Source organism: Protopterus annectens, chromosome 1.part0 (genome assembly GCF_019279795.1).
Source record: "Protopterus annectens isolate FY-2018-M chromosome 1.part0, PAN1.0, whole genome shotgun sequence".
Classification (NCBI taxonomy): Eukaryota; Metazoa; Chordata; order Ceratodontiformes; family Protopteridae; genus Protopterus; species Protopterus annectens.
The window spans coordinates 1,142,268,175-1,142,283,988 of NC_056725.1; the positions used below are offsets into that span (position 1 = coordinate 1,142,268,175).

General features: G+C 37.0%; 1 protein-coding gene across 3 annotated transcripts in view; it reads left to right on the forward strand.

Moving 5' to 3' along the window:
- LOC122801671 (glial fibrillary acidic protein-like) overlaps positions 1-15,814 on the forward strand; it is a 52,511-nt gene that overhangs the window by 17,302 nt on the left and 19,395 nt on the right. For 2 of the 3 annotated variants that reach the window (XM_044071167.1, XM_044071187.1), the window contains exons 2-6: positions 4,617-4,770; positions 5,077-5,226; positions 6,452-6,571; positions 9,441-9,536; positions 9,622-9,756. In XM_044071167.1, coding sequence (XP_043927102.1) covers positions 4,617-4,770; positions 5,077-5,226; positions 6,452-6,571; positions 9,441-9,536; positions 9,622-9,756 — 655 coding nt within the window. The remainder of the gene's footprint in view (positions 1-4,616; positions 4,771-5,076; positions 5,227-6,451; positions 6,572-9,440; positions 9,537-9,621; positions 9,757-15,814) is intronic. The other variant, XM_044071176.1, reaches the window with a different exon arrangement.

The following is a 15,814-nucleotide window of genomic DNA, read 5'->3' on the forward strand; positions in this document are numbered from 1 at the left end:
TTCATCTAGCCTACATAAAAAAGATTGCTGGAAAAATACTCTGCTGTCCTATGATAGCATGCATCCCCGCCATCTATTTCCCAATATTGTCAAAGGACAAGTGGGTCGGGCCTCAAGAATTAACAAAGATGATACACAATTTGAACAAGAATTAGGTAATCTCACAGGTTATTTCGAACAGAGAGGTTATGGGAAGAATTTGGTTAGGAATGCAATAGATGAGAGTAAAGTGTATAGGCAGACTAAATATAAACCTTGGCTTAAAAGAAATCAGGATCTGACACCTATAGGGAATGGACAGGACAGTTCACGAGAGAGAGGTACCAGGGTGATGTTTACATATGGAAGCAATATTGGTGATATTTGCAATATTATTAATAATAATTGGAACATCCTCACCAGTGACATAAATCTTAAGGGGCTCATAGATAATAGACCATATTTCCAATATAGAAGGAATAGGAATTTAAGTGACCTTTTATGTAAAGAGAAAAGTTTGCAAATGGAAAGGCCCTTTAAGAATACAGCAGGGACACTCCCCTGTGGCATGTGTAAAGCGTGCAGTCATATTAACAAGAAGGTCAATTTTTTACATCGAGCAACGGGTAAAAATATTGTTTTTAAAGGTAGGGCCACATGTAGGACTTCAAATGTGGTTTATTTGGCAGAGTGCACAAAATGTTTAAGTTTCTATGTAGGGATGACAACCAATATGTTTAAGGTAAGAATTCTGCAACATCTTGGTAGCATAAGGAATAGGGATGTTAGCAATGCATTATACAGGCATGTACATGAACATCCATTACACAGCTTTTCTTTTAGAGTTATTGTCAACGTCAGATTGAATAAACGGGGGGGGGGGACATCAAATTGCAGACAGCCCTGGATGAAACCAAGTGGATTATAGATTTAATGGCACACATACCCCCTGGTCTCAATGATGTTATTCCTTTAAAGCCCACACTTTTGAATAGGCGTATGCATCATTAATTCTGAAGAAATTTATTGGTTGTTCATTATATAAAAAGAAGGTGTGCCAAATGTTTGATGTCTGATGAAGGGTGTAACCCGAAAGCGCTTACTTTCTTTACTTCTTTTTGTACTAAGATCACAGTGTTTTCAGAGTTTTATTAAAAGTTTTATTGTCAAGCAGCAGTGTCCTGCCACTTTTCTTTTCGTTTTGATACTTTGTTGGAGTAAGCAGGACTTTAGCACAGCTGGAAGAATTTGTTTTGTGCTACATAAGTATATTATCAAAGACACAGAAGAGGATTCAGAAATCCAGGGTTGCAGAACACAAACCTGGTTTGTGCAGGTTTGCTCAGAACCATCTGAGTTTCTGATTCAGAAGCTGGGGTAACATCAATACAGTTAGACAGCACAGACAGATAGCACTACACTGGTCTTTCTAGTGAAGGCAGCATACAAATATAGAATTCAGGGGTGTGGCTTATACTAATTAACCATGTGCATTTACCTGGAACTTTTCTTCAGTACCGGACAAGCATGATACAGCATGTCAAAGAACAGATCTGCTAAATTATTGGGGAGTGATTTGAAAAAAAGTGTACACTGTGTTTTGAAGGTGTACATCTACTCTTTCCTATGGCAAGACTGAGGCTATTACCACTGCAGCTGGTAAGTACTGAGAAGTTTTGTGTGTGTGTGTGTTTGTGTCAGTCAGCAGGTGCCTGTGCAACTGCATTGCATGGGTTGGTAGGGGGACACTAGCAAGATCATCTCTAACTGTGCCAGTGCTCAACTGAGAAACATGATAATGAGCCACTAATGAGATGTTGCTCATTGTGGCTTTATCGTGTTTCAGAATCAAAGAATACTGGTGCCATATTAATGGACAATATGCCAATGCCCAAGTAGTGCTGGTGGTGATATATTTGTCTGAATCCTGGACATGGTGTAAAATCTGTAGACTTTAATGAATGGTATTTCAAAAATCTACCTCACACATGTAATTTATTTGCTTCTGAGAAATAGAGGCATAACATGTTGGTCCTCTTTTTTTTAAATACTGTTGCCACCAGTATGTTGATCATGTTTCTGAGTGATAAACATTTTCAAAATAGTGTAATGGGGATTCAGATAATTGTCAGAAGGGGTTAAGCCAGAAATAGGAGCATACCTCCAAAAATGGATACAGCTTGTGAAGGGCTAAATCAAGCCTGAAAATATGTACATAGCTCCAAAACAGGTGCAGCTGAGAGGTCTGCTACAACATATGGTACCTCAAGGGGTCATACATTAATTGAGGCAGTCAATGAATACATGAGAGGTAGCTACATTTGAGACATGTACAAACTAACAAAACAAATTAGTTAAGCCACTGACTGGAGCAATAAACATTTAATAAAATACTAATTTGAAACTAGGTGTAGACTGATAGGGAACACAGATGAATCGGTATGTAAGCCTGAATTGTCACTCGCATATGACTGATACAAACATTCAGTATCAGGCTAATTAACCGTCTGCGACATTATAAGAGGCACTTGGAACTGCAGTTCAGAATTTTATCAGTTTTGACAGAAAATTCAAAACAGACACAAAAAAATTATTTTGGAGATTACTATTAATAAAAATCCTTAAAAGGTACAGAACCTCTTCAAATACCATAAAGAAAATTAATATCATTGCAAGTCAGTGGAGAAGAAAGACAACAGCAGCTTATGTGGCCTTACTATGTAGTGTGAGAAGAAGAAGGTAGTTGAGAGGCATTTCCTGTCACATCATTAAACAACATAGGGCTGGCCTATAAAAATCATGGCAGAGGACCCAAAAGAGGAGCGTTTTTATATGTTCGAATAGAAGGTCTTAGTGACTGATAAGGAATCTTCGTGTAGGCTTAATTTAGTTATTATACGTCTATTTTATGATGAAAATGAGAAGGAAATCAATAAATCTAGGAAGGGCAAGGCAAAGTTTGAAATAAAATTATAGCACTATGCCTAAACCATAGCAGTTGAGAGGTGCGTTTCTTGTCAGTATATCAATTCCAGTAGAAAATCAGTGTTATAACAAATTAATTACAAAAAAAATACTAATTAGGGCGGTGCGGAGACCCACCATTGACCACAAGAGCAAGCTGTGATGAAATCTGATAGTAAATTTATTTTAAGGGAGAAAAATATGACTGCCCCACCGAAAGGGAAACGGCTGGAAAGACGAGGTGTGCTTTGAAGGGTGGACGCGTCTGTTAGGTAATGCGTGTCTGCGTGTGCTTTATCCACAGGTCCATCTGTATGATCTTTTTGTGTGCATATGTTTGTGAAAGGGGCAGTCTCATATAAATTGCAGAAAAGGTATTTCAGGTATAAGTACATTTACAAGCAAATCAATCTTAGTGTGATACAAAATACAATATTTGAAAAATTTAGTGGATTTCTGCTGTTCACAGCAGCGACATTTGCAAATCCAAATTAAAGCAGTAATTGAAATATCCAAGTTCAGCTTTTTTTTTTGTAAGCCACATGGATATTTAATTCTGTAGCAATCAGAACAGCACTATGTCTCTCGCTAAAAAAGCAGTGGACGGAACGACATATTACAGTTATACTGAATGCTGTGCTATATTCAACAGCCTATACAGTTTACTTAAGCACAAATGCAGTGCATACGATTTTATACAGCAGTTTTGCTAGCGTTTGAAAGTGACTAAATAAAACGAAAAAATGTTTCAGATCCCGTTATGTGTGAGTTTTCCTGCATCCCCTTCTCTTTGCTGACTGAAAAACAGAATTGTTCTAGAGAAGCAGGGTCCCACAAAGGAAACACTACTTGGACAATGCATTAGCTGCATACATGTCAACCTCTTAGTGCAAGAAAACTGGACAGGACAAAGCCTAAAATAATGGAGGACAAAGGTCCAAAAAATATGGACAGATTTTAAATATTGCTCTCTTACAGACTACTAGGATGTGTGTAAGCATTCATTTTCTGAAGGATATGAAGTCCATACCCAGATGTGTCATTATAGTGACTTCGATCCACAGTTATATGCCAGAAAACCACACATTTTATGGGGAACAGACCAGATATATGAGGCAAAAAATCTGGTCGGAAATCTGGACAGTTGAAATGTATGGTTAGTTGTGATAGCTTCCCATAAATGATGCTGTTCTTTTCATAGGCATACCTTTCAAATGTAGCTCGGTAAGAACTATTTGTCTAATGTTGAATCTTAAAAAGTTAATGTTCCACACTATTCCGCTTTGAAATAGTCTGCCACGGATTGTTAGAAATGTTAACTAATATGCTTAATAAATTATACTAAATCATATTAGTTCGGCAAAAGAAGAGTTTGTGGGTATAAAAGTAGTACATCTCAACTTTGCTATGAGCTTCTTAGCTGAAGTTGTTTTAGTGTTGCGCATTCTACCCACTTCCTCGTTTTAAGAGGTGATCTCCCAAGTTTTGGAGGTGAAAGGTTGAGGGTTATATTTTCGGTAATTGGAGAACAGGTGCACCACTGATATTCTAATTAATGACTGTACTCGCAAGAATGCTCATTGTCGGAATGCTGTTTAGTACTGTACCTTACTTTTTAAGATACAAATAAGACTTAAAATATTTTTCATTAACTCTGACTGTCGCTTTTTCAGCAGCACAGGGGTGATTTGCTTGGGCACTGCCATTGGACCAGTTCTGGATATTGAGGCAGCTAGCGCTGCAAACCAGGAATTCCTGAGCACCAGGACTACAGAGAGACAGGAGATGGTCACTTTAAATGATAGGCTGGCCAACTATATTGAAAAGGTAAGCACTTGCTAAAGCAAGGCTCATAATTTGGTACACAACACTTATTTATTAACAAATTAAAATGCATATGCGTGATTATTTTATTCTCTGTCTTTCTTTCTTTCCCCTTTTTCTTCTCTTTCTTTCTTCATTGAGTAGGTTTATATGGCTTTCTTTCCTTGCTGTAAACAAGTTAACGTACCTACTTGCATCTGGAGCTAGAACACTGGATTAAAAAATGCGTGGCTTTAAATATATTTGCAAGTTGTAATATAAAGAAATGGTGTCAACAGCACCTTGTATTTTGTGCATATCTCTTATTAGGTAAGGAATCTGGAACAACAGAATAAAGTTCTTGAAACTGAGATCGAAGCTCTTCGGGGTCGATATTGCAAACCTTCTGGACTGAAAGCTCTGTATGAGGAGCAGCTCAGGGAGCTCAGAAGGATGGCTGAGCAGGTCAAAATCCAAAGGGTATGATCATTTTGTTTCTGTTGCTGTAGTTTAACACGTTGAATAAACCATACAGACTTGGGTGACTCACGTGTGGTGCAGTTGCTGCGTCCTGTAAGGCTCGGTTATTTTTGGTTAACTGAAAAAAAGTAATAAATGTGATTTATAGAAACATTCAAAAGCGCTTAGCCTTGCTGCTTCACAACGCTTAGTTATCCAGTCCATCATAGCTAGTGGCCTGGGACGCAGGTATCTTCTGCCCGGAGTCTGCATGTCTTCCCTGTGTCCAGGCAGGCTTTTCCCGGGTACTCCGGTACCCTTCCACATCCCAAATACCTGCTGTATGTGAATTGTTGAACCTTCAGGTGTGTTTCTGTATGCGTGAGAGCTCCCAGCCTGTCCCAACAACCATGGACAAATGCATGAAAACAAGGATAATATCGCTATGGTTTGTTTTCTTTTATATAAATATATGTGTGCCCATGTCATTGTTGTAATAGGGAGTTAATAAATGTGTTAAAAAAGGACCACTAAAAAAGTTTAAAATAATGGGACACAAAAGCCCAAGCCAAATCAGTAGCACTTTTAAAAGCATTAATGTTGATGACTTAAAAAGTTGTCAACAAGAGGACTTGAATTAACATCCATTTTTCTGCAATAAAACAGGCGTGTAATGATTGTCATTATGTTTTCGATTGCAATCCAAAAACTTCACTAAAAATAAAAAAAAAAAAATAACTACATCGATTTCAAGACAACCAGGGACTTTTAACAGCGGACTGTGTGCTTGTTGTTAGTGTGCTACCCCCGGAGGTAGAATGGCCTCCCATCCAGAATTATTTTCTCTGCCTTACGCTGGTGTCTCCCAAAGATTTATAATGGGATAAAACAGACTATCGAAAAATAAATGCTTGATTTCTAAATGCGCTTGGTAAGTATTGTTATAATGTTTATGCCGACAGTTACACTTGCAAAAGCAAATATTTACTGTAAATATTGATATTTTGGTTTTGTTGGATTTCATTTACAGTTAATATTTTAATATTATTTTAAACAACCAATTATCTGAAAACTGTACAGTTTGTGACACTAACAATTGCTGCATAGTACGTAGTTATTTTCCCCGCAGTACTGGACATTCTTACATTTTAAAAAGGGATACCGCAGCTTGTAAAAAGCAAAATAATTGTATTCACTAGCCTGGTATAAAATGCTGCTATAACGAGCTGCGTGTGCTTGTGTGCAGGACCTAGCAGTGTCAGCTAAAGATGCTATGGCAGAACAGCTGGAAGCTATGAAAAAGACATATGAGGAAGCAGTGGAAGGGAGGAAGAAGGCCGAGAAAGATCTTGAAGCTTTCCGACCAGTAAGTAATCACAAGTGTTAAATTTTTTTGCAAGCAAATGCCTTTAGAAATGTGTGGATTTCAAAAGCAACATCTCACTGGTATTTCAGGGGTGTGTGTGTGTGTGTGTGTGTGTGTGTTGGGCTGTTAAACATAGATAATTTGTGTCATTATGACTTATGAAATGTTTTATACACCGCTCCCCGACCCATGTCTCAGGAAACAAGAGGATAAAGCTCAACACTATGGGCACAACTGAAAATATTGAATCTTTCTGTAAAGAAAGCTGTTGCAATAAGAAGACCTAAAACACACTTTGGTAAGAAAAGGAAGTCAGTAATATCTGGTACAGTTTGTTTTTAACCCTTAATCTTCTGTTTCACGCATTTAAAGGGCATAGAAATATTATCAGCCAAGATCAGTCACCTCAGTGAATGCAGAGTCAGACTGGAGGTTTGGTCTTACATGTAATTCTTTTAACGAGGTTGTTGTAGGAGCATTCCGGATTTTATAGGTTCATGCATACTTATACAGACAATGCAGATTTCTAATAGTGCAATCAGTTATGCTAAAACTATTGCGCTGTGATGGCTAAAACCAGTATTGCTATTAAGAAGCTAGGCTTTATGTTAAAAATAATAAAAGTGTGCTTGAAAAAAGAAAGCTGGGCTTAATGCAGTCTGCAGATGGTGATGACCCATACATCTCAACCTGTTAGAGCAAGAAATATGACCAAAGCCATAAATAATGGAGGGGAGGGGAAAGGCCCCCAAATAGGGACAATTTTAAAATATTGCTTTTACAGACTTAAAAAGTAGATAGAATAACGGATTTTGCATTAGCGTAAATTTTTTGAAGGAAACGAAGTCTGAAACTCAAGTGTCTGTCATTATTTTCTGACTTAAATCATCAATGATTTACTAGAAAACCACACTTTTATGAAAAATGGACTAAAAACTGAGGCAAAAATCTGGATATTCTGCGAAAATCTGTACAACTGAGAGGTAAGAGTGACCCGCTACAAGCCTTCTAGTTAAAGGTCCCCCCTAGTCCTCTCAGCCTTTGTTTTAACACAGCATTTCAGAGTTTAAGCACGCAGTGACTGATGGGTGGTGGTGGTGTGCCTGCATTATAGATACGAAATGCAGTGTGTTTGTGTTATGAACTATTCAGATAAACGGTTTAACTGGATTACTACCGAGTTATATTTATACAGTACCATGTACAGTTTTAACAGTACTTTTTGATCCATTTTCAGTATGGCTCATTACGCTTATATAGTGCAGATTATACATGTCTATTTACCAATACTATGAAATAAAACATCCAGAATAACAACAAACAAATTATAGTTTAACTATAGTCTGCTTATTTAAACATCATAAATATCCTAGCAGTACAGTAAAATGTTTCTAAACCATTTTAGTACTGAAAATTTTAAATGCACTATCTTCTCGTAATGGCGATGTAAATCTTGGCTCGCATGATTGTCACTGACACCCCGACCCCATGTACAAAGATGGGAAAAGGGCTGTGGATAGCTAAATGGAGTCATTCGTTAAAGCAGTCTTTACAGTTTTATTTTCACCACGCTATTTTAATAGAATTGCATTGGAAACAAAGCTAAAATTTAAAAACTTCACTTATTGCACTTAAAACACTACAGTCACTGTCGCTTTTTATCCCTTCTGAAACGCACCTAGAATGGAGCCATTAATTGTTTTCAAATAAAATAAAAAAAAAAAAAAACGAGATTAATAAAATATATGACTGCTCCATGGAACCGTGCGCAGAACTAATACTGCAACCTACTGCAAAAAATGTGTAGATATTTAATCTGCATCTTACAATGAAATAGCATTTGGTGTTCATATACCCTCAAATTGTACCTCGATTTGCACTGCTTTACTTAATCTACAGTAAGATTTATTACCAATTTCCATTTTTAGACACCTTTACTGAATTATCACTTGCAACACAGGCAAACTTAGATTTATATAGAAGTAGTCAAAGTCATACTAACAAGTTCACATTTACAAACATTAGACATCACATACATTTTATACATCATATAAATTAAGTAACAGTATATAAATTATTCAATTCCTGCATTCTTTTAAATCATGTTCCTCCTCAAAAACATGTTTCTGTAAGCATTGCTCCCACAATTTCCATTTTTCTATGTAATTTACTCCTGTCATTTTCTAAAGGTCCAACTTCCTGTCTTTTATCTCTGGTACAGTACAAGATTTATTACTAATTTTCATCTCAAAAAGTGTACATTTCATACCTATTTTCATCCTAAATTTCATTTACTAATCTTTTTCCCACCCAAGTTCTTTTCTAAGCCTATTCTATAAATAATCACTCTATTATTGTGTACATTGTTATTTCTTTATATTCTTAAGATGATTGCTTACTATTGCTTAAGTTTGCACAATCAAACTATACCTTTAACTGTTTTAACAAATTAATTTGTCACATGAATACAGCCTGAATAGATGGTATTGGGTATCAGATAGGAACCATGTGCATAATTCTGAACTAGTGGTGGCATGATACTGAATGAAGTGACAAGTGATTTTTAATGGAGTGATAGAGTGGACATTTCTGGATACACCTTTGCTGCTTCTGAGAAAGCCGTAGCCCTTCGAGTTTTTTTTTCTTAACTGCTCTGTGCTGTTAAATTTTGTGCATACATGCACCAAACACTCTTGAAATACCGTTTGTATTTATCTTCACCTCCTCTCATTGACTCTTATAGTCCCCTGCATTCTGTGATTACATCACCTGGCAGGTTATTTTATTTTCTTTTTTTTACCAAATGTATTTTTGTTATTATAGCTTGACATGTATATACCTCTAATCCTATCACTCAATTTACCTGTAGGATGTGGATGCTGCAACAGCTGCACGAATTGCATTGGAGAAACACCTTGAGAATCTAGAAGCTGAAATGGAATTCTTGCAAAGAATACAAAAGGAGGTTGGTATTAATTTTGCTAATATAAGCAGAACTGATTTCATCTGTTCTAACAGAGGGTAACAGATGTTCTAATTTGTACACCTAGGAAATCGAAGATCTCATGAAACAAATTTACAGTGCTGCTGTCTCTACGGAAATGGCCTTTTCTATCCCTGATTTTGCTGCTTCTTTAAAAGACATACAGTTAGAGTATGAGAACATTGCTGCCAAGAACCTACAGGTAAGCAGTGGCCGGAATGCTGGCCATTTGAGATACTGGTAATCAGAGTGACAGAAATAAAGGTTACGTGACTAGCTGAAGTACAAGGTTTCAAACCCAGAAGAGCACTTTTCTTGCCAAGCAGTGTTTCCCAATTTGTAAAATAGAGGTTTTTCATATTAACCAACAACTGAGCTGTAACCAACTATAATGATGTGTATCGTGCAGTTTTACTTAGAGAAATTGATATAGTAACTATCTATAACTATGACATCTCCAGTCTGATGGAGAAATATCAAATTATCTTTAGTGGATGATATAAGGTAAACATTTAACAAATTATATGCAAAAAGTGCTTTATATATAATTTTTGGACACCATTGGTTTAACAGGATGCATAGGTGAAAGCAGAAGACTATCCCTTTTTGGTATGGATGTTGCCATACAATTCTGAGCTTGAACTACACCCTTTTTCTAGCTGTGTGTTGCAGATCTTTATTTCTTTAAAGGTCATTTCCTCAAAAGCAAATTGAATGAAAACAAAGCAATTGACTCACATGTTCAGGCAACCTGCATTTCAATGTTGGGCAAACCCCTCACAACCCATTGCAGAGGCCTTTCCCCTCTGCAACCCTAGAGATCACCGAACAAAGCCCTGACTGTAGTGATCTTCTTCTAAAGATGTGCCTTTTTGACCAAGTAGGTTTTAAATTCTGGGGACATTTCAATGTTTAAATTGTGCTACCTGGAGATATGTAAAGAACACTGATGTTTTCATTTACTCAGTAAATAAATTGGTTTATAGGTTCAATTATTATGCAGACTGCAATACAAAGAGTATCGTTTCTGTTGCTGAGTATTCTGTTTATAATGCTTACTATGCTAGCAAAGACTATTAGAACATGCAACAGAGATTGTTAGATCAGCTGACATGAGAACTTTAAGTAAATGTTATGATGAAGGATAAAGAGATTAGTTTTTACTTTCATGTAAATCACATGAATAATAGAGATGTGATTTGTTAAGTTTTATGAAGGAGATAGAATACAACTGTATAAATGTACAAAGAACACCTAGATGACATAATCACCTGTCCCTTAAACTTCTTTTGAAACACAGAGACTTGATTTATCATTTGTGAATTCTATAGTCATGTTTTTGCTAGTAGTTTTGAGTTTGCTGATATGTTACATATTACCTAAGAAAGTAAATGCTGGTGCATAAAAAGTTGTATTTGTTTGCTGTTATTTTTATTGTACTCTTTGTTAGTGGCTTTGCATAACAGTTTGCTTGAGGTTGTCCCTTTTTTTCTTTTTTCCTTTAGTGATGTATTAGATCAGTATCTCTTTTTTAGTAATTCTAGCAGGATAACTAGGCCTTGTCAGTGGTGATATCTGTGAAGCTCTTACACAGATGTTACAGCATATAACTGTTATGTGAGAAAAAAAGCTAGAAGGTGGGTGGGGAGGATGCTTAATATGTTGCCATCTGTGGCCATTGAATTATACATATATAGAGCCTAAAGGGCCCATCTCTATACTGGAAGAATGCAAAGTTCCTGTAATCACGGCTGCACAGGTAAAAAACACACTCTCCAAAGCCAAGAACACAGCATCCATGGGACCAGACAACATCCCAGGCTGCATTCTACATGAACTACAGAATGAACTGGCATCCCACCTAAGTACCATGTTCAATCATAGCCTCACCTCAGGCTTTGTGCCTGCTGAATGGCGCACTGCAACGGTTATCCCACTCCACAAGGGGGGAGCCACCACAGACCCAGGGAACTACTGCCCCATTAGCCTGATGAGCCTGGTCTGCAAGGCCATGGAACATATCATCATGGAACTTATAAACAAAGACATTGGTAATCTCCAAACTCTGGATCCCACCCAGTTTGGGTTTGTAAAAGGCAGATCATGTCTCCTAAACCTGATAGACTTTTTTGAAGTAGTCACCAAAGCCATAGACAAGGGTAAGGTGGTTCACACAGCCTATCTAGATCTTGCCAAGGCTTTTGACACCACCCCCCACTCTGGAATTATAGATAAACTCACTAAACTAGGTATAAATCCCTATGTCACAAGATGGGTTGCCAACTGGCTCACTGACAGAACCCACACTGTGAAAGTAGCAGACTCCAAATCCGACTTCAGACAGTGACAAGTGGAGTACCACAGGGTTCAGTCCTGGGTCCTCTCCTGTTTGGAATCTACTTCTCTGAAGTACAGGCTATCACAGAAGGTCTTTGGCTAACAAAGTTCACAGATGACTGCAAACTAGGAGCCATAATTGAAACTCCTAACGGTGTGGACATTCTACAAAAGGACCTCACTGAGACAGATGCCTGGTGTCAAAGCCATGACCTCAAGCTCAATGCCAAAAAGTGCATTGTCATCCCCTTTGGCAAAAACTCTGTACCCATGAACTACAACATAGGCAGTAGTATACTTAACACCGAAAGTGTGATAAGAGACCTTGGGACACAGGTGGACAGTAGGCTCTCCTTTGATAATCACATTGCCACAGTAGTCAGGAAATCCTTCTACATGGCACACCTCATCACAAACTGTTTCTCATCCAGAAATAAAGAGGTCATTGTTCCCCTCTACTGATCACTCATTAGACCCATTATAGAGTACAACGCCCCTTTTGGTATGTACATCATAAGACATCTACAACAATTGGAAATGCCACAGAAATACCTCACAAAGAGGATTACCGGCCTCAAACAGATGCCTGACGCAGACCATCTAAAAAAACTCCAGCTTTACTCTGTCACATATCGCCTACTCAGAGGTGATATCTGCCTAACATACAAAGCTATGTCAAACCCAGAGCTGTTGGACATGCTCCACTTAAAGAAATCCCAATCACTCTGAGCTACATGCTCTAGGGACCTAAACCTTGTCACACCAATAAACAGAACATGCCTGAGGGATATATTCCTGTCCCAGAGACTTCCCTTACTCTGGAATAAACTACCTATCTATATCAAAAAAGCTCCTCATTAGCACTCTTCAAGAAAAATCTTGATGATTGGATGGGAAATAGGAAATTCACCCCGGGGATCACCTCCGTGGCTCTGCTCGACAGTGGCACAGGAAAATAATTTTCTTGGGTGGCAAAAGCCAGGGTACCTTTTTGGTTGGGCTTGTATAGGCCCCAGGGCTGATAGCCTAGTACCTACCTATGAACCTATATATATATATATATATATATATATATATATATATATATATATATATATATATATATATATATATAGTGGATATAAAAAGTTTACACACAGCAGTTAAAATGCCAGGTTTTTGTGATATATATATAAAAAAAGAGACCAGAATAAATAATTTCAAAATGTTTCCCACCTTTAATGGGACATATAACCTGTACAATTCAATTGAAAAACAAACAAATCTGTTAGGGGGAAAATATAAAAATAAAAAAAACATACAATAAGCTGGTTGCATAAGTGTGCATACCCTTAAACTAATACTTTGTTGAAGCACCTTTTGATTTAATTACAGCATTCATTCTTCTTGGTTAGGAGTCTATCAACATGGCACATCTTGACTTGGCAATATTTACCCACTCTTACTTGCAAAAGCACTCCAAATCTGTCAGATTTTTAGGGCATTTCTTGTGCACAGCCCTCTTCAGGTCACCCCACAGATTTTCTATTGGATTTAGGTCTGGGCTCTGGCTGGGCCATTCCAAAACTTTAATTTTCTTCTGGTGAAGCCATTCTTTTGTTGATTTGGATGTATGCTTGGGGTCATTGTCATTCTGAAAGGTAAAATTCCTCTTCATCTTCAGCTTTCTAGCAGACACCTGCAGGTTTTGGGACAAAAGTGACTGATATTTGCAACTGTTCATAATTCCCTCCACCTTGACTAAAGCCCCAGTTCCAGCTGATGAAAAGCAACCCCAAAGCATGATACTGCCACCACCATGCTTTACTGTGGGGATGATGCTCTTTTGGTGATGCAAAGTATTGTTTTTGTGCCAAACATACCTTTTGGAATTGTGGCCAAAAGTTCAACTTTGGTCTCATCAGACCATAACACATTTTCCCACATACTTTTGGGAGACTTGATGTATTGTTTTGCAAATTGTAGCTGGGCCTGGATGTTTTTCTGTGCAAGAAAAGGCTTTCATCTTGCAACCCTACCCCATAGCCCAGACATATGGAGAATACTGGAGATTGTTGTCACATGTAGTAAACAAGTAGTACTTGCCAGAAATTCCTGCAGCTCCTTCAGTGTTACTGTAGGTCTAATGGCAACCTCCCTAACCAGTTTTCATCTTGTCTTTTCATCAATTTTAGAGGGACGTCCAGTTCTTTGCAACGTCACTGTTGTCCATATTTTCTCCACTTTTGATGACTGTCTTCACTGTGTTCCATGGTATATCCAATTCTGTGGAAATTATTTTGTACCCTCCTCCTGACTGATGCCTTTCAGCAATGAGATCCCTTTGATACTCTGTAAGCTCTCTGCGGACTATGGCTTTTGCTGTAGCTGGAAACTGAGTAAATGTCAGGAAAATCCTACTAGGACAGTTGAACTTTATTTGGGGTTAATCAGAGTCTCTTTAAATGATGGCAGGTGTCTACCCAAGAAGACTGAATGCTGTAATTAAATCAAAAGGTGTTTCAACAAAGTATTAGTTTAAGGGTGTGCACACTTATGCAACCAGCTTATTGTACATTTTTTGTGTTTTATATTTTTCCCCCTAACATATTTGTTTGTTTTTCAATTGAATTGTACAGGTTATAAGTCACATTAAAGCTGGGAAAAGTTTTGAAATTATTTGTTGTGGTCTCATTTTTTTATATCACAAAAACCTGGCATTTTAACAAGGGTGTGTAAACTTTTTATATCCACTGGATATATGTATGTATGTGTGTATATATATATATATATATATATATATATATATATATATATATATATATATATATATATATACATACACACATATATATAATATGTGTGTGTGTCCATGTGAGAGTGTGTGTTTGTGTGTGTGTATACATCTATATCTCTAGCTTCACCTCTATTTATATCTATATCTCTGTATGTAAAGTCTTCATGTATATTGTCCTGTTTTTTCATGTTTTATTTTCAAAATTTCATAAGGAGTTATGCCTTCTTATTCCCTTAGAATACTACAATCCTTTTAGGAAAAGGACAGCTTAGGTTTTAGAAATAGCAGGCCTTCCTCTCATTCTTTCTTTCTTTTTTCTTTTACTTACATCATTTTTTTTATTTTCATTGTCTTGCAATCTCTGCATTTGCAAATAAAAACAAAAGTGTTTTAGCTGAAGTAAAAAACAAAACTGATTATTACCAGATGTCATGGTCACACAACGACAAAAAGTATATGAATAAAAATAAATAATGACTTGGTATTGAGTATTAATACCATGTGAGGAGGAAAATCCATACTTAGGAGAGGCAGGTTATTAGTACATCATGAAGGAAATTCCAAGCAAGGCTAGAACTTAGTGCATAACTCAAACATATTAGCTATGATTAAGGGAATACATGTTTTTCGACACAGAAATTCTCGCCATGAAGAGGTTAGGTTACTGCACTGTTATTCATGACTGACATCATTGTATGAATGCATGAACTGAGTGGGTTATATACCTTTAGTCTTATACTGTGTATTAGCTATGCAAATGACTCAGTTCTATTACCCGTTCCTTTCAGGTTATGATTAGAACTTGTTTTTCTTGATGCTATGTCTAAATATGTGCCAGTTCATTTTAACTGTAGAAAAAAATAACTTTATTGTAACCTCAGCAGTTATCACTAATATGTTTGCCTGCTTTGTTTTGTATAACTGCTATGCTGGTTTTGAGATAGCCAGTGAAAGGCAGAAGAACATTTTCATTATAAAGATAATGATGTTGTGAACTTCAACTTAGCTGCTGAAATGCAAGTCAGCTGTACCTCACATCACTTGCATTATAATGCCTTACATCCAATATTGAGCCATTGCATACACAAGTATGACCATGTTGTGTTATTACTGGGATGATACTTCATGTAAGTATGACATTGTCATT